This window comes from Atractosteus spatula, chromosome 8 (assembly GCF_055471065.1).
Source record: "Atractosteus spatula isolate fAtrSpa1 chromosome 8, fAtrSpa1.hap1, whole genome shotgun sequence".
Classification (NCBI taxonomy): Eukaryota; Metazoa; Chordata; class Actinopteri; order Semionotiformes; family Lepisosteidae; genus Atractosteus; species Atractosteus spatula.
Window position 1 is genome coordinate 43,013,221 of NC_142713.1, and position 18,963 is coordinate 43,032,183.

Here is an 18,963-nt window from a genome sequence, read left to right on the forward strand (position 1 = left end):
CATGTCAGGGAAATACTGTATATACTGCATAGCACTTTTGTTTTTTGAAGCACAAACTTAAAATAAAGTTTTAAAGTAGATTGTATTGTAAAGATTTTGTTGGTGGTAGTGCTCTGTAGTGAAGTTAAGAACAAAACCATAGCTATAGTTTTGGTCAGCTTAACTTTTTTTGTTTTGTTAGTGTAAAAGGAAAAATAAAACATGGTACAGGATGCAGGATTTCCTGGTCTATATTTGTAGATAATTAAATAACTAAAAAAAGGTGTGCTCACAGAACACAAGGAAATTCACGCTTCATTTATTTATCATTAATTAAAAAAAGTATAAGTGGAAAAAGGAGATATACAGGAATATTACAGGAAGAAAAAAATACAAAGAAACATAAAAAATAAAGTGCATATCACAACATTCAACAAAAGATAATACAAACAAACCTGCACATAAGAAAATCAAAAAGTATTTCAGGATCTCCCTCAGACAAAAAGGGAACATAAAAATGTGTTGTTTGTAATTTTTGAATCATGTGCTTTTAATTATAAACAATTTGTCTAATGTAATGATGGATTACATATGAAATTTCTGAAGACTAAACATGAATGAATATTAAAATTGGAAATGTTACATATGCTAATACCATATAATAACAATAACAATAACAATAACAATAACAATAATAATAATAACATACTTAATCTGAGTATTAATTTGAGTGTTCTGGAGAAGTAAATTAAACCAGACAGAAAATCAGAATCAATTAGGAAAAGAACATTCAATGATGAGTCATATAAATCTAAAATGAGATGAGAATCAAGTGACACCCGATTTATTTGATCCCTGTCAAGAATTGGTCTTTGATGTGTCACAAAAAGCAAAACAAAGAACAGATGATCATTACAAAAGCCATGAGACCATTGAAAATGATAACAGTACCTCTTACCTGGTTCTCAGAACCATGTGAACTTCCTATATGATTCAAACTCTATAGAACCTGGTTGCAACTTCTAAAACTTATATTTCTACATCTTCCCATAGGTAACTTAACAATGCACACAAATATCACTTTCAGTAAGAATCTATTATGAAGAAATGTATTGGTAGTATCTACTGCATCCGTAAGTATGATTTGATTTAAGATATCTATTTTATTATACTTAAAAATGGTATGAAATGGTTATAATGTTAAAGTTAACACCTACATGACAATTGCTGAAGTGTGCTTTGGCTAAAATGTCTTCCTTTTGTTTGTAGCAACTAAATTATTGTTTTTTTGTTATTCAAATTTTTGTTTTTTTTGTAAAGGTGTGTCTGTAAGTAAAATGCACTTTGATGTGATGTGATAAGTCTATTGTCTACCAATCTTGCTTCCTCATATTATTTAAAACAGGTGACAATCAGAATATAAGAGTGTTACAGTGCTTCATTTGACTGCTAACAACTGATGGCTTTGTCAGTGTTGTTCATCTAAGAAGATGAAGCTGCTTTCAGAGCTAACCCTTGTGGCTGTGCTATTTCTGCTGTCAGGTACTGTACTGTATGTCACCTTAGAGGATAAATTAAAATGATTTAAACATAACTTGCCAAGTAATAAAAACATAAGTTATTGAATAATGTCTTAAATATTAAGATTAATTTTGAATTTAACTTTGTTGTGATGTATTTTAAGAATTTAGATTACGAAACTTCAGTGTGTGCTTTTTTATATTCTACAGTGTATGAATAAGGTGTCTGCACCAGCACAACATTGCAGTACATCTTGTGATGCTCTAATCTATCAGTCTTCTTTTGCATGTTCTTTGATTAAATCAGTTTGATGTCTCTAAACAGAAATACTAATTATTTTTGATGTGTGATGTTTGATGTGTTTGATGTGTTTAAAAGTGAAGTTCAATAAATTCATGACCAATATGTTAAATTTACAACAACATCACAAAATGGCCTATTACTGTTCCTCATTGGGCATTACATGCTTTCTTCTGTGTGTTCTATTAAGGTGTTTATTAATAATTTCACATTAGAGATTATGGATTGATTTTGTATCACAACACTGTCAACCTGCCATCACCCTGCTAAATTATCTGAACACGGGATATTTAATAAGGAATTTAAGGAAATGCAATTTAACCAAGGTATTAAATAAGGAAGACAATATTACTGCTTCCTACCATGTTCATTTTTGCGGTTTTTTTTGTTTAGTACTCTGTCAATTGTCATTTACCTATCAGCCATATGAAATAATAATGCTGTATATCCTGAGGTATTTTCATTCCTATTGACAGAACTGTTGTTTCTGCTTGAGTGTTTGTCTTTAATGTGTTTTGGCATCAATATGAATTGATTTATTCTTGTCTTTAGGCAAAACCTCTTCTGCCAGTGACGTATATTCAGGTAATTATTTTAATATATTAATTATCAAGTTCAAGTTCAATACTTTATTGCCATAACAACTAGTTACAGTCCATGGGATTTGGTTGGGTGAGTTCATACAACATAAAGCCAATAACAGACAGCATCCAATCAGCACATCTTCATATAACACCCTAAACACATGCCTTCTAATTATGTTAGAAAGTCACATGAATTTCCCAAATATATGATTGCTCATCAACAATTGATTGTGGAATTCAGAAATGGGAATAAAAGGAAAACAAATGTTTTCATATAGTATTATAGAGAGTATATGTTACCAACATTAATAAGTACAATACTGGCATTAATAATTTACTAAGGAAAGTGAAAAGTATAACTTAATTATTATAACACTAGATGTCTTTTAGATTTCTAATACTTTTCCATGGTCTTTTTATATATTGTATATCACCTTTATACAGTTTAAACCTTACTGACCTATCACCATCATTTGTAACTGTTACTAAAATTAACATTTTTTATAGAAATATTAAATCTTCTAGTACATGGGTTTCCTAAATCACATTCTGAAGGTTTAAGTTAAATTAATCACCTACAAAAGACCTGAGGTAAGTGTTAAGTAACCAATAAAGGGAACAATTGGTTACCCCAAATACCCTAGTGTTTGTCCAACTAAATTAAATAACCAATTGATTTATTAATTGATATATTCAAGAAAAATCTTGACAATTAAATAAATCTTTCAAATGTTATATCTTACAATCTTACAGTTTTTTCCTTACCAGTATTATCACATATTTAAGGATTATTGTCTACATTTGTAGTCTAAAGTAAAAAATATTCATCGCTGTGTCAAAATTTAAATGCACTTGTTACTTGATAACCATTGTATAACAGATCATGACTTTAACTGTATGCTGAGAAGTCTGTAAATTAGATTAAAATTCTGGATATTTAACAATTATGAAACATCCATAAACCTTCTGAGATGAAACATTTCCCTTAAATGAAGAAAAAATAATATTAATAACTTCAGTGAATAACACAGGTCTTCAGAGAGCAAATGCATGATATTTGTCTCAATGTAATTATCACAAGGAACAATTAAACTTTCACTCACACACACACACCAGGGACAATTTAGCGACACCAAGTGACCTAGACATCTTGTGTTTGGACTGTGAAATGAAACACTCAAGAGCCACACAAAACAGGGAGAATATGCAAACTCCACCCACAAGGGATCCAGGCTGGAATCAAATCATGAAAGATAAAGGAAATGTCCAGAAATCCCAGTTTCCCATGTAAAATGGTTTAAAATAACCATTGACTACAGATCAACGGTCTACAACCTTGGTCATGTGGAGCTACATGGTTTTATGGGTCTCGTTCCAGACGAGGTTCTCGTTCCATAACTGAGCTCATCATTAATTTTAATGTGATCCCAAGTCCTTGGTTTAAGATTTATATAAAACCTGTTGACTAAGGCTCTTCAACAAGAGAGTAGGAGACCCTGCTCTGGATTGTATACTATTTAAATTCCATGAAATAAGACTATATCATGAATAACCATCAACAAGGATTATCCATCAATGAGGATCAACTGAAAAATAAATTAAATTGTATGAATTAAAACAGTTAATAAACTAAATTACTATTTATGAAAGCAATTACATAGAAAGCATTCATTTATGATGGAACACATTATTATGCTCAATTTCATTGTGAAATATTAGGTATATTACAGTATATTATGTAATGAATTAATTAATACTTTTGTTTCCTTGTAGATGTATGCAAAACATTTGGTAGTGGAATCATTCAAACTTTCAATGGCACCTATTTCCACGTGAAATCAACTTGCCAGTTTACTTTCAGCAAACAGGGTACAGACTATGACATACAAATACAAAGAGATGAGGATGGCTTTCTGGCGAAAGTGATCATTTTTCTTAATAATATAGAAACCATTTTGGAAAAAGGTCAAATAAATGTTGAAGGGAAAAAGTAAGTGCTATTTAAAATATTTTAACTTTATTTGTGGAAGGAAAATTATTGTGGAAATTACATAACATATAATAATATTAAGATTTAATATAGTCCTGAAATACAATGGTGTTCACAAGCAATGGCTAGTGACCATATTAAATCAGGAGACAAAATACTATGATTAATAAAGACAGGGTGCCCAGAAGGTTTACTGTGCAATTATTTTTTACAATTTATTATTTTGTATTTATAATTGATCCTCCCTTTCAACGAAGTTTTGTGTGTCCAGCAGTGCTCTTAGGCGCTATTGTTCCTCTAACGGTAGATCATAGCACTTTAAAGTTCAATATAAATAATGCTGAGACAGAACAGTATCCGGAGATGCCAGGAGAGGGAATGTGTAGGCTCCCAATTCAACACGGACAGTTCACCCCTGAAGCCAGAGCCCAACTTAAAAGAGTGGAGTGGTGGCTCTGTGGTTAAGGATCTGCAGCTGTGACTGGAAGGTTGCTGGTTCAAATACCATGGCTAGCAGAGGAATCCTACTCCATTGGGCCCCTGAGCAAGGCCCTTAACCCTGACTGCTCCAGGGGCACTGTACAATGGCTGACCTTGTGCTCTGACCCCAAGCTTCTCTCTCTGTCTGTGTCTCCTGGAGAAAAGCTGGGGTATGTGAAGAGATGAATTCCTAATGCAAGAAATTGTATAGGGCTAATAAAGCAACATTATCATTATTAAACGTTAAAAATAAATTTGCTTTTTATTCAAACTTCTTGATATATTTGATTTTATTATTTGAATGTTTCCATTTATAGTGTTAATCTTCCTTATGATCACAAATATCTACATATCCATGAGTATGGCATCTACACTCAGCTGGAGAGCAGAACAAAAAAGCTGTCAGTCTTTTGGTATGATGAGGGTGGTTATATCAGCTCACTTTGGGTAAGATATGATATTTTCATTATTTGTTTTATAAATACTTTTTTTTGTTTAAAAATATTGAATAACATTGTTGTGATATATAAAAGTGTTAGTAAATTAAATCATATTGATAAAAAACATAAGTAATGGGATTGCTAGTATGACTAGTATGGTAATGGAAATACATTATAGCAAACCTTACTTATTTATTCTTCATCCTAGCGTTAATCCCACATCAGCAGGGTCCGCTTGTCGGCACACCTGTCTCCATTTGGTGGTTTGAACCAAATCTTTGAGCTGACGTTGCCATTAAATGCGACCGAGAATACTCCAACCAGCGCGTCACTCCGCCTGCCGTTACTTATTTCTTATTTCTTTTAAAATAGTAATTAAAATTGTGATCTTGTTAAGCACTGTTAGTGACAGTTCATGTCATTTTCTCACACAATCGCTGCTATTAAACAGTCTAAAGACTTTTAACATATCCATTCCACAGCACAATTTAGGCAAGTATAATCCTGTTGTATCCATTCTGTGCAACCAATGGCAGATTTTGAATACAATTTTAAAACTGATCAGTCATACTAGACGATCCAAATTTTAGTATAAGGTTTTATATCTTGTCAATATGAGTAAATGTATGTATTGTCAATATGAGTAAATTTCAAAATTAAAATACAAAAATAAAATTTTGGAAACACAATTTGAGTGCAGAACACTTTAACTCAATACAGGTTTTTTTAATACATTGATTATTGGTTAATTTTCATAAACACAACAACTAAATAAAACAACAAAAAATTCATATTTTCAGATAATTATTGCTATATATGATTTACCAGTTTCAGTAGCTACTGTATATAGAGTGCTGCTATATACAGTATAGACAGCATTGAGACAGGCCAGGATCCAATTATGTCAGGAGAGGGAATATGAAGGCTTTTAGTCCAAAACCAAAATCTTTTAAGCTGCAGTCAGACTAGCCAAGCTGATCAGTTTCTTCTGCTTCAAGAGCCCAGGGCTGGAGTTATCATTTAATAAAGGTATTACTGCAGGTGAGAGCAGGGAAAACCCTGTTTATAGTATTGAACTGAGAAGAAGAAACTTCTTTCCAAAATTTAACCACATCTGGAAGCTCTCAAAGCATGTGTAAATAAGGTGTCCGTAGTGTTCCATAAACAAATCTGACATCCTTCCATCTCACCAAGATCATTCTTATTAACAATGTCTCCTACAATGAAATTCCACTTATTTCTCCATGTGGGAAATTGAAAAGGGATTTTCTTGTATGCAAGGGCCGCCCCTAGGTTTTGGGGGGTCTTAGGCAAGATTCTGGAAAGGGGCCCCTCCAGATTAAAATTTGGGCATACACTACTATTATCAGCTCCCACCCCAAGCTCATTTGGCTATTTAGAAGAATTAAATGCATTAATTAAAAAAATAGTCATTTAATAATAGCTTTGAAAAACACATAATAAATAGCTTACAAACAGGAACAATAGGTACACATTTTAAAAAGATAACATAATGTCCAATTGAATGTAATAACATGATACTGTACATGAATCTGTTTGCTTCTAGTAAAACACCTCAAGCAGTCTTATGTGTCTAGGTAGTAAATATGGCTTTTCTACTGTTTGCATGGATCTGATCAACTCAAAACCAAATGAAATATAAATGCATTATTACAGTGACTTGATCTGGCATACCTCTGTTTTGAGATCGCTTGTCTTACTTTTCTTTTCTGTGCTTCCTTTTTTGCAGTCCCCATAGGTACGTCCTTTTGGAGGACAATGTGTGTTAACCAGTTGCAGCTACATACTTTAAATTTAATAATTTATAATAACATAATAACATAATAACATAGTTTGCAATGCAAGTAAAAGGTCACTTGCAATGTTTCAATACATGATAGATTAATAAAATGAATCATCACAACATTTACTACTTTCTGAAATTAAACAATTCAGTATAGCAGCAGCTGCAGTTGCACTGATGTTGTCATCTTACGGTGTAGTCATTTACTTCATTGAAAACACATTCACAGCTAATAATATTATAATTTATAAATAACAAACTGTATCAATTTAGATTAGCATAGCAGCAACAGAAAGAGCAACTGGTCAGAATTTTTATTTCACATTTCTGAAAGTACCTAAAAATAAAAATGTTTTGTTGCACAGTTTTTGAGGGGTCTCTCTGGTGGCCTTGGGGCCCTAGGCAGTTGCCTAGTTCGCCTAAACCACAGGTTGGGCCAGCATGTACAAAATGAATGATTGTGGAAAATAGGAGAATGAGCATGTCTTCAAACTTCAACCTGCATTGAGCTCCCAGATTTGGTTGTTTTGGAAACAGCTTTCTTCTTTTCAGTCCAATACTATGAGTTTCAGAATTAAACCAAAAAGACAGAGCTCACAAAACCAGTACAAATGAAATTTTAAAGTCTGCAGAGCAAAGTTACCTGCAGATCTTTAATTCTGGCAAATTTGATTAATGGTTACTTTCCTATATGCATTCAGAAATTTGAGTATGCAGTTTATCACAGTACCCTAAAGAGGTAGAAAAAGAAATCAAAGAACTAAAAAAAGATTCAAGCAAACAAAATCTATTTTTATTATGGAGACATGAAGGAACTAGGAAAACTGAAGATAACTCAAGAGGAACTGAAGAGAACTAGGAAAATTTGTCCATCTTTTAATTTAGTGTTTTTCGTGAGGGGACCCCCCCATCAGGGGTCCAGAAATTTTAATAAGCAGGTTGTTGTCATGTCAATTCACTCAAGGCAAAATAAAGCCCCATATATCTTTTGTCTCAATATATTCGATTTTATTTTTGCTCTTCCACTTTCAGAATTGTGGTCTTTAATTTCATTAAAAGTGATGATGTTTAATTTTGAATGCTGTGCTGTTGCAAGTGCTTATGGAACATTTCAGTGATATGTCTCTAAATTATAGCAGCTCATACCATTTAGGTTGTACAGTAATATAGTCCTTTCCAGATTCTAGTTGTCTTCTTCATTCAGATTGTTTTTTAACCAAAACACATACTGTACTGCACTTATCACAGTAAAACACACAACATGCTCTCTCCAACAAATCTGATTGTCACATGCCATGCTGACTACTGTACATAATTATCCAAATAACTATTTCACAAGGACAAACAACACCCAAGAATAAAAAGTATTTAAGAATGGCTGAGGGGCATCCCCTAGGCCATCGAGTGAGGAGGCTAGGACCCCCTCACACAGTGAATCTTGGGGGGATGGAGGAAGAATGCATTAGAATACTATTCCTTTCCTACACAACAATCTTTGGGTTTAATTTAAAACAGCCTTTCATGTTACAAATAGAATATATATTTTATATATGACTGTGCATGCAATTAAAATTAATATGCATTATATTTGTAACATAATGTTTAAAGATTGTTTTTCTAACTGTGACAGTTGGAACTAGATGAAGAACGTCGTAAGGAGTCAGTTGGTTTGTGTGGCAGCTATGATCTTCCAGGTAAGACCTTTTTTTCCAAAGCCATCACCACATTTTAGCCACTGTTATATGCTTTGCTTTTGCATTCTAATGTAATAAGAAATATATTTTCCAAATTAGATGACAGCAAGAAATTGATTTCTGAATATCAGATTTCTCATGGAGATCAATGTGAAACCAAGGATGAAAACACAGACTGTGACAAGGAGGTAAATATTTTTTAATAATTTAATTTCTTGATTTTTTAATTCACAGAAAACAATCAGAAGTACAGGGCAATTAATCCACACGTTAAAATGATTTAACACAGCAAAAGGTTTATGACTGGAAACCCTACTGTAAGAACAAAAAAGAATACAGTAACAAAGAAAGTAAAACAACGATGATAAAGGCTATTTATAACTCAGTATAGGTAGAATGCTCTTTTACAACTTGGGGAAGATATAAGTATAGGGTAGTTAAGACCTGTATTTCCATCACATTACATTGCAAGTCTGCTCCAGCATATGAGCACCTGGGTCTAATGATTTTCTGTCAATTACGTTGATGTTACATTTTCACCATTTCTTTTATCTTTTTGTCAGCATTGTCAAGAAGTTATATCAGAATATTTCATGGATTGTGTGGATAACTATGACACCTTTATTGATCTTTGTGCAAACAATGCTTGTGGCTACAAAAACAAAACCAAATTTGAATGTTCAGTTTATGAAGAATTAACACAAAATTGTATCAAGGAAAATCTATATTTTAATACATACACAGGGTGTGGTGAGTAATGAATTTTTCCATTACATTCCCTTTAATTTAATCACCAAAAATATAAACTGTACCCTTTCTGTCAAGTAAATCAGACATGGAAATAATTTCATACCGTATTTTTAAAATACCTTTAAAAATCCTTTAACATACACAGCTATGGTGCGTAACACAGATGTCTGTCCAATAATCCTTCTAAGTTAAGAACAGCATTCAAAATGTAACGATATTCTTTAACTGGTCAAAGTGTCAATACAAAATTTCCCGCAATGTACAGTATACAAGGAACATTACTTTTATCATCCATGCTCCAAAAGTATTGTTGTTTTCTTTGTGAACAGAATGTACTGTGGATAGATATTGTTAAAAATGGGTGGTTATGAAAATGGAAAATACCAGGAAATGACTGAGCGGATTAGTCAATAATAAAATAAACAGTTAATAAATAATAAAATTAACAGTTAAAAAATAATAAAATAGCAGTTGGTATAGTTAGAGGCATGTGATATCTTTGTTCTCGGGCACAGGTTTGGTGAAAAGAGTAATAATCTTGGTTAAAAACATATTTATTAACAATGACAATACAAACATTACACTGCATAAAACATAAACAAACAACACACAAGTTACTGTATTTACAAATTTAAAAATAAGGTGTTCCAGAGGCCTAAGGTTCTAATCACCCAGAAACCTCCAGACAGTGGTTTTCTGGGTTAATTAGAGATAAGCTGCCTTCTAAAAAAAATAGATTGCAATACAACCTGCAGTTAAATCTCTCTCTGCATACCTGGATGCCACAAAACAAATGGGAGCCTATCTTCTTATTTTAAAAATGCACACTGAGGCAGGAAAGGACATCTTTACCAAAAATATTATTGACTTAGGAAATATAAGTTCTCGAAAACACAGAAGCTCTCCCTAGCAGGGTTCAAAAGACTCCACTTGGGTTTTGCCTGGAGCAAGCTACAAGTTCGAACTCCACCCCTCCTTTCTCTTGTGGTTTGACCTTCTTTTCCTCCTCTCTCCTCTGGTCATGATGTGATCTTATATGGTGTCTTTCCAGACTGCTGATTGACACTTAATAATTTACACAGACTTAATTATCTAAGGTAAATCAAGATAAACTATGATTGCTTTTGATCGCAGGATCTGGACCCACTACATCTCAGCACACATCCCATCTGCTTTAAAAGTGGAAAAGTGAAAATGTTTACACTGCTAGGTGTTACACACTTGACCTATACTTTTACAAACACTAGCCACCAATAGCTCTAACAGTATGAACAAACATTTGGCTAAATATATCATTAGACATCCTCAAGAACTCAGTGTGCGGTGAATTGTCCCCTACTGGGTTTTGAACACCATCTCACAGGCACCTCTGAGCCCTAAACCAAACAGTAATATGGTCACCTTAGACATCCCTTGTCTTCTGAGATTTCCAGAAGTTGTAATTATACAAAACACAATACATAGTGTCTAAGGGGAAGACTATTATGCAGAAATACTGTATATTCTGTAGTCTATATTAAAAGACCAGACTTTTAATTGCAATCCAAACTAGAGGAACATTAAGATTAAGCAAAATAGGTCTTACAAAATGAGAGTATTGATGATTTGCAGAGTGGACATTTCAGGTGGTTCCTTTTATAAAAAACAATCAGAAATGTAATTATGCAATCTGTCCTAATACCCTAAAGGGAGAGCAAAGTAAAAGTCAAGACAGGTTCAATGAATGGTAGGATTGGTATCTCCAGAACCATCTCTTAGCTCAGTGTGTGTGGGACATGGACATTTTCTGTAAAGGCATGTCTGCAGGAGAAAGACTAGTAAATGGAGATTGCAGAAGCATTATATATTTTACCCAATCATATTGAGTGTCCATTCTGTGTGGGATCTGACGCAATGTTCCGTTCTAATAGAAGGAATATGTACTAATATCTACAAAGTGTTGTTTGTTGTAGTGTCTCAAAAATATGTTGATTAGTTTTATAATTTTTGGGGTAAAATGGTGCTGTAGATCTAAAACATGTACAGTAGCTTCATATGGTTCATTTATAAATAGGATAATTAGGTTTTAAAGACTATGTATTCTGACTTGCCCTATAAATTGAGATTTCTCTTTAGATTATTGAGATTAAACAGAGGTTATTTCAAAACTGGAAATTAGAATAAAAAAACAGAAGCCATTATACATGCCAGGCAGTGTCACACACACACACACACACAGTATATACTGTATAAGATGCACCTCTAACTATTTCAAGATTACCCAGAGAGCTTCATAGGTTTCTAGCCATGCATCTGTTGCATAAAATGTACTGCCATTTACTGTGCATAGGCAGAACTGGCCAATTGTTTCAAAAACATGTCAGAACAGTGAGGAACAAAGATATTTCCAAGCTAATAGTTCACCATATAACCTCTCCCGGACATGATTACATTCATCTTCTTGTCTTTGTACTGAAAGACATCAGAAGCCAAGATAATCCATACACCTGGATCACATGCCCCCTTCTCTCAATAATACACAAAATTATTTTTAGAACCTCTCCATTAATTTACAGACATCGGTTTTTCATACCTCTCCTCTAAATCTCCATTTGTCTAGACACTCTTACCTGATGCACCTATTCTCACTCGCTCTTTTTTCTTTCACCACTGTGCCTAAAGAAGGTACAGCTATTGTATCTACGTTTCAGCAGATGTCTAAAAAGATATTTAATTAATAAAATGAATGTTATATACAAGATTGTAACATTGTAGAAGAACATTTTATAGCTGAGAAAAAATAAGGCTCATAAGCTATCCCTGTAGGATAAACAAGTAACTCTATTTAATCCATCATAAATATTTATTTACAGGGGTCATTTTCTTGATTTTATCATTACCCAGTTTTGAAGAGTCCTTGTACATAGATCTTGTTGGACAGTATAGGTCTCTCTTAAGATATCTGAGTAACAATATAAAACCTTTGCTTTTTGTTCTTAAATACAGGTGAACCAACTTGTCCTGGAGATCTAATATTCATCAAATCTGGAAAAGCCTTCATGGAAACTTGTTCTAACCCAAGGACACCATCTAATGTACCATATACAAAGACTTGTACATGCCCAACTGGTAAGGTGTTTTGTATTAATACTACAGGATTGGTCTCATATTTTCTTGAATCTTGGTCAATGTCACAAAGTTTTGAGAACAACCTTTCTCAGTTTTAGATCCTTTGGCCAATAGTACCATTTTATCAACAGTACAACAGTATCCTTTATCAAAAGTAGTAGTAGTCTGAGAGCTTTGATACACACTCACATACTGTATGTTTATACAACTACAGAATAAACACTGCAACATCAGTTATAAGAATGAATAATGATGCACTTGTAGTCACAACTCCTGTATTGTCTGCTAATGTCATGAATAGGTGACCCCTCAAAAAAGAGCTTTGGTCACGACTAGTCCACTTAGCAATTATAAAGGGTGCTAGTCAATCACACCCAAGTCACATGTTCAATCATCTCCCACAATCACCACTGCATGTACAGATCAGCAACAGACACTAGTACATTTAGTGCTATTTTTATTTTCTAGATGGTTAACAACATTCAACACTGTCTACTCAACATCCAGAGCACATATTAAAAAAACAACTCTAAAGGACACACATTCCAAAACAGACAATATCCCACTGGACCTCAATTACCAAATAAATATACCAAAATAATGCAGTCCAACAGTTCTGTCTCAAGTGCCTTTGGTAGCTCTAATTCATCTTCTCTGTCATATCTCACTGCTACTGTAGTTGTGACTGTCCCGAACAACATGGTCCCTTATGCGTACCCCCACCTTAATTTCAATGTGTCCAATCTCAGGTAGGGGTAGAGGAAGATGATGCTGGAGCCTTTCTCAGCTGCTATTTGTAGAGTGCCTGGTGTCAGTCATCTACTGGGTCCAATGCTGTGATCCGTTCCACAACCGTTCCTTCTTCCTAAAGATTCCAGTTCTGTGTGACTGGAGCTTTTTCAAGCCTTCTTAACAAAGGCTCTTGATTCTTCCCACAAGGAGTGAATATCTCCTTCTGATACTTTGTGTGAGGAGAACTAGTTGCAAAGGCTCCTTTAGGAAATGGCAATACGCAGATGATCAGGTGTACTGACGCACTGTTCCAAAACATCCTTCCACTACTCCCACCTCAATTAAAGGCACAAAACTTCTTAAACATCTCCCAGTTTTATCCCTGAATGATGTGGTAATTGCCTGCCATCTGTGCTAAGAGGGCCTTTGATCAGGACAGGAAACGCAGAGGTTGTCACAGGACCATCAATGAAATTGAACATCCATACAACTCTCATGCCCTAACACCCACCCTTTTCATTCTGTGCCACTAACACCAGAAAAAAATACATGTGTATAGCTTGCATATTTACTGCATCATAAACTGAATGAAACTGCATTTTGTTTTGTTGATGTTTTAAAAGTTGAAGGTCTGCATTAATTACTGAAGAAAGTATTCCCCAGATGAGGATTTTCAATCTTATAACCTGTATTGTTTCTTATGAATGCAATCTGTAACAGATTTGAGGGTGTTTTGAGTTTATGTCTGTGGTTGTGTCTAATTGGACAGAAAACATCCCCACTTCTCTTACTTCACTTGCAATACTTTCTTTTATCAGTTTTTTACCACATTATATAAATAACAACATTTAATTAAATCAATGTCGACAAAGACTCCTGGCAGTGTATATATTTCCTTACCTTCACATTCTGTGCTAGATCTACTGTAGCAAACTCAGCAAACATCTCTGACTCTCCCTCAGTGCTTTGCTTTTTCTAATCTCAAATCCTGTGCCAACCACCAGCCCAGCTGCAAAATCATCACCAGAACTATGGGGAAATAAATTGGTTAGATTTGGACAATTTGTGGTAGTACTCTTAAGTAAAATTTGATTGTTTTTCTGATTTGTTTGGTTTCCTTCTTTACTTCTTAAGTGTCTTTGCATTTATGTTCTAAGTCAAATATAATTAATTCAGCAATTAATTTCCTCTATGTTAGAAATATAAAGTAACATACTGCCACAACGTGGGCATATGATTTCAGTGGTTGATTTGTACCAGGCCAAATCCATGTGAGTTGGTGAGGAAGGAGTTTGGGGGAACAAGGTTATGTAAATGAATGATCTATACAAATTGTTAGTAAAATATTTTAGTATGAGGATTACAGGATTACGTTTGACTGTAATGACATTTGCAGTTTAACCACATCTTTTTTGCTCAAACTTTCCAATAGTCAGACTAATCAGTTATCTGTGATTGTGTAAATAATTAAATCAGCTGGATACAAAATCAAACAAGCATCTGTGACATTGATGTTCAGATTTTGGGCACACCTGTTTAACGGGGTTATTTTAAGAATGCAGAAACTACAGTATAACGAATGAGAAGGAGCCGTTTTATTTTTTGCTTATTTAGCTGCTTGTAGCTGAAGTAGTCTATTGGGCTATCTTTGTCTGTACTTTACAAAAGATTGTAAAAACCTGAATCAATTTGTGTACTATCCTCCTCATTTAAAGCCTAAAGAGTCACTTCAATTTAACCTGTATGTGTATGACTTTCCTGTAGCATGTGGAATTGGTCACTTTGAACTCTTTCCAGTGATCCTTTTACAGTAGTTACATGTATCAAAACATTATTTGTGATTATAATGTTGTAATTTGTATTATTAACATTATAGGCAAAGTCCTTAATGATCATGTAGGAAAAAACCAGTGTGTGAAACTGGAAGACTGTCCTTGTGTATTTGCTGGAAAGGTGTATCAAGCTGGTTACAACCTTGCAACAAAGTGCCAGAAATGGTGAGTTTCATATAGGAACTAAAGAATTGAAATGGTGCACATCTGTTTTTAACATCTGTTATATTTCTCCGTTTACCTTTTTAAATGATTAGATATTGTTTCTTTACAGTGTTTGCAAAGATGGGAAATGGGATTGCTCTCAGAAAAATTGCCCTTCAAGATGTAAAATTGAGGGCATATTCGTGACTACATTTGATGGCAAAGACTACAGAATTCCAGGAACATGCCAATATTTTGTTGCTCAGGTAGTTAAAATTATTTCCCATTTTTTTAAGCTTTATAGAAATCAACATAATATTGAATTTATATTTGAATGTATATTACAGGATGTTTTTACATAACGTCGAACATGAAAAATCAAGTTTTGTACATGGATTTCTAATCATCCCCTTTTATTCCTACCTTTACATGATCATCCTACTCCTTCTGGTTCTGTTCAATCCTCTTTTCCAAACAGCTAATTGATGGTGCAATATAGTATGTGGCCCAAAATCAACATTTTTTTGGAGGTCCATGTTCCTTGAATGTCAGCCACTGCTGCCCCCCCCCCCCCCACACTTTATTCTCTCAGACCAGGATCTGACCTGTGTCCAATCCTCATCTCGACCATCAAGTTACTCTTCTTTATCTCACACTTCAAACGTTTGATAGACTTGTTTAATGACGGATGTTCACAGAGGTTTTCTAAACAGTCCCCTTGATTCTCCTCCTTCATCTGTATAGCACATTGGCCCTTAGAAGCTGCTACTTGCACATTTTCTGAAGAAAAGCATTAGATAATTGACTTATCCACACCTAATAACTCTTCTCTTCCTAGCATTAACAGTCAGATTTCCATCTTGGATTGTTCCCTTCACTATGGCACCATTAATCATGCTACTTCTCTCATAGATCAAAAACTACAGTATGCCTCTTGACACCAATCTTTGGCATGTCTTTGGTGTTTGCTGGTAAAGTAAATCTTATTAAACACTAAACACCATGAGGCCCTTTGTTGAATCCTGCTGAACAACAACAGGCTTTGATTTCTTCTTCTTTTAATCCTCTTTTGTTCCAGTTATTTTGAATTTCAGTGATTCTGTAATCCATAATCTTGGAGAAAGTATATTACTCCAGTAATATAGATAGTATATTAACAAGGTCTGCAGTCAATGACCATTTAAGACTGTGGCTTCCACCAGGGGTGCTTAGCCATCATAACATAATGCTCTAGTACTATTCAGAAGAAAGTCTTAATTTCCTACACTATTCAGCAGGGTATAATATCATGCAGTTTAGAAGAATAGGCTATTGGTACAAAATTATTCAGGGTATCTACATTTGCGTGATGAATGGAGGATTTCTTACCATTTTTTTTGGTTTGCAGATGTCCTTTTTATTGCTAAGCAGCAAAGTTAAGATGATTCTTTTCCTCAAATCTCACTTTTAAGTTCTACATCATTAGAAAGGTGCACAACACTTTAAACATGGAGTTTTAGTTCCACTTAATGAAGTACTATTTGTATTTTATGTGTAGTATCTTATTGAATTTGCTTTAGTTTAAAATATGAATAGGATTGGAGATAAATCTGCTCAAAATCTCAATGTTTCAGGAAATGGACTGAAGGTGCCAAGGGCACCTTTTGAAAGCATGCAGTTAAACACTATAGCAATAGTTAAGCAATAAATAAACACATCAACACCAATGTAAAAATATAAAAATAAGTAATAAAGAACAGGTCAATACAAATTACTGCATTATTGTTGAATACATTTCAATGCACTGGAATTTAGATTACAGTGATGAGGGTACTGTATACTGTATGTTTCTATTTTAAGATTTGATGGTGCTTTGTTTATATATTTCTGTGCTGGAATTTGAATGTTTGATTAAACTTTTAGGCCTTACTCTCAGTCACAATGACACTGATAAAAACAACAATCAAATATAAGATATTATTTTAAATTTTTTATATTCTATTCACTTACAGGGGTTTAATTGGACTCTTGCTGTTGAGTTTTCTAAAAAACAAATCTATTTAAGCAGTGTTAAACTTGAAATTAACAAGGTAAGATTTTTTTAAATTATTGATACAAGTCTGTACTGAGAAGCATTGCAATTGCAATAAATAAGTATTGTAACCAATAGCATGTTACTGCCTTTTTATAAATATGTATTGCATGTATGTATATTATTAAGATTTTATGCATATACTGTATGTACAGTATGAGAAACAATGTACAGTATATGTCTGTATATGTCTACTGTATATTGAACAGCAGCTACAGTCATGAATATCTAATCTCGTACACAAATCTAAATAATTTTATTTCCATACACAAATACAGAAGGACATTACCACTTTTGTTGCATGTGACTATTCACATTATTTAAATTAATGATTACAAATCTCATTAATTGCTATTAGTTCTAAAACTTTTTTAGAAAACTTTTTTAGAAAAGTTTTAGTGCCTGGCTAATTCCGGATTTAAGAACAGTACAACAAGGTACCAAAAAACACTAATCTATACTATTTTTAACAATCTGACTATTGTGTTGTTACATCCATAGTGTAGTTGACATAAATATTGGTACAGTGTTAACCTACACCACATACATTTCTGAAAGATTTACTTGATACTTCAAAATTCTTCAAAATTGCAGGAACTCTATGAATTCTCCATATCAGACAAGAACAATCTTGAAAAATATGAATTTTACAAATCAGGTGAGTTTACAATAGCACAATGATATAATATGGTTAATATTTCAATAAATCAGAGTTTCTGATACACAGTCTACGACCATTTATTGTAGGAATTTTCTTGAGTTTTACTACATTGTAATAGAGTTTGTGGAGTATAAATAATAACAAACTTTATATTATTTATTGCCTTTAAAACTTTTTTAACAAAGCACTTTACAGTGAGAAAAAGTACTAACAGTCCTCCAATATTTCATGGATTCATTATATTTTATTAAAACTAATGATTATTATTATTCTGCTGTACAAAAACATTAGACAATTTTATTGCTCCTTTCTTTTCACTTTTTTATTAATGCAGAAACAGCTTTCTGTGGTGAAATCTGAAATGTTTGTCCATTTTGTTTAAACCATCAGTCAATACAAATACACCTGAAATTTGAAGGAAGGAAAATGGCCTTTAAGACTCATTGATATTTCGAGAACATATTATGTTAATGATAAGGAATACCTAGTCAGTTTGCTTTAATCGGTAAATGTGTATTATCAATGTTTTAAAATTTTGATCTTCTGTTTGGAATGTTTTATTGATCTGTGCATAATATATATATATATTTACATATGTCTTAGAACATCTGAGAACTTTCCGACAGTCTTCAATGTACATTCAAGTAGAGACATCTTTCGGGTTGAAGATGCAAATTCAGGTGTCTCCTTTAATGCAGCTGTACCTAACATTACCTGAAAAACTCAAAGGGACAACGAATGGTATGAAATATACATACTGCATATAGAACATTAAAGAGAATCAAATATGTCAAATGATTGTCCTAAGAGCTCTGTTTTTTATTTCATGAAACTAAATTATTTAAAAATTAATTTCTGAGTATGTTCAGTAAA

General features: G+C 33.3%; 1 protein-coding gene across 1 annotated transcript in view; it reads left to right on the forward strand.

The window, feature by feature from the left end:
* Nucleotides 1-4,147: 4,147 nt before the first annotated feature.
* muc5e (mucin 5e) overlaps nucleotides 4,148-18,963 on the forward strand; it is a gene marked incomplete at its 5' end in the record, with an annotated part of 107,096 nt that continues 92,280 nt past the window's right edge. The window contains 8 exons of the mRNA XM_088922604.1: nucleotides 4,148-4,374; nucleotides 5,172-5,301; nucleotides 8,729-8,792; nucleotides 12,528-12,650; nucleotides 15,259-15,379; nucleotides 15,489-15,624; nucleotides 18,024-18,087; nucleotides 18,694-18,831. Coding sequence (XP_088778730.1) covers nucleotides 4,148-4,374; nucleotides 5,172-5,301; nucleotides 8,729-8,792; nucleotides 12,528-12,650; nucleotides 15,259-15,379; nucleotides 15,489-15,624; nucleotides 18,024-18,087; nucleotides 18,694-18,831 — 1,003 coding nt within the window. The remainder of the gene's footprint in view (nucleotides 4,375-5,171; nucleotides 5,302-8,728; nucleotides 8,793-12,527; nucleotides 12,651-15,258; nucleotides 15,380-15,488; nucleotides 15,625-18,023; nucleotides 18,088-18,693; nucleotides 18,832-18,963) is intronic.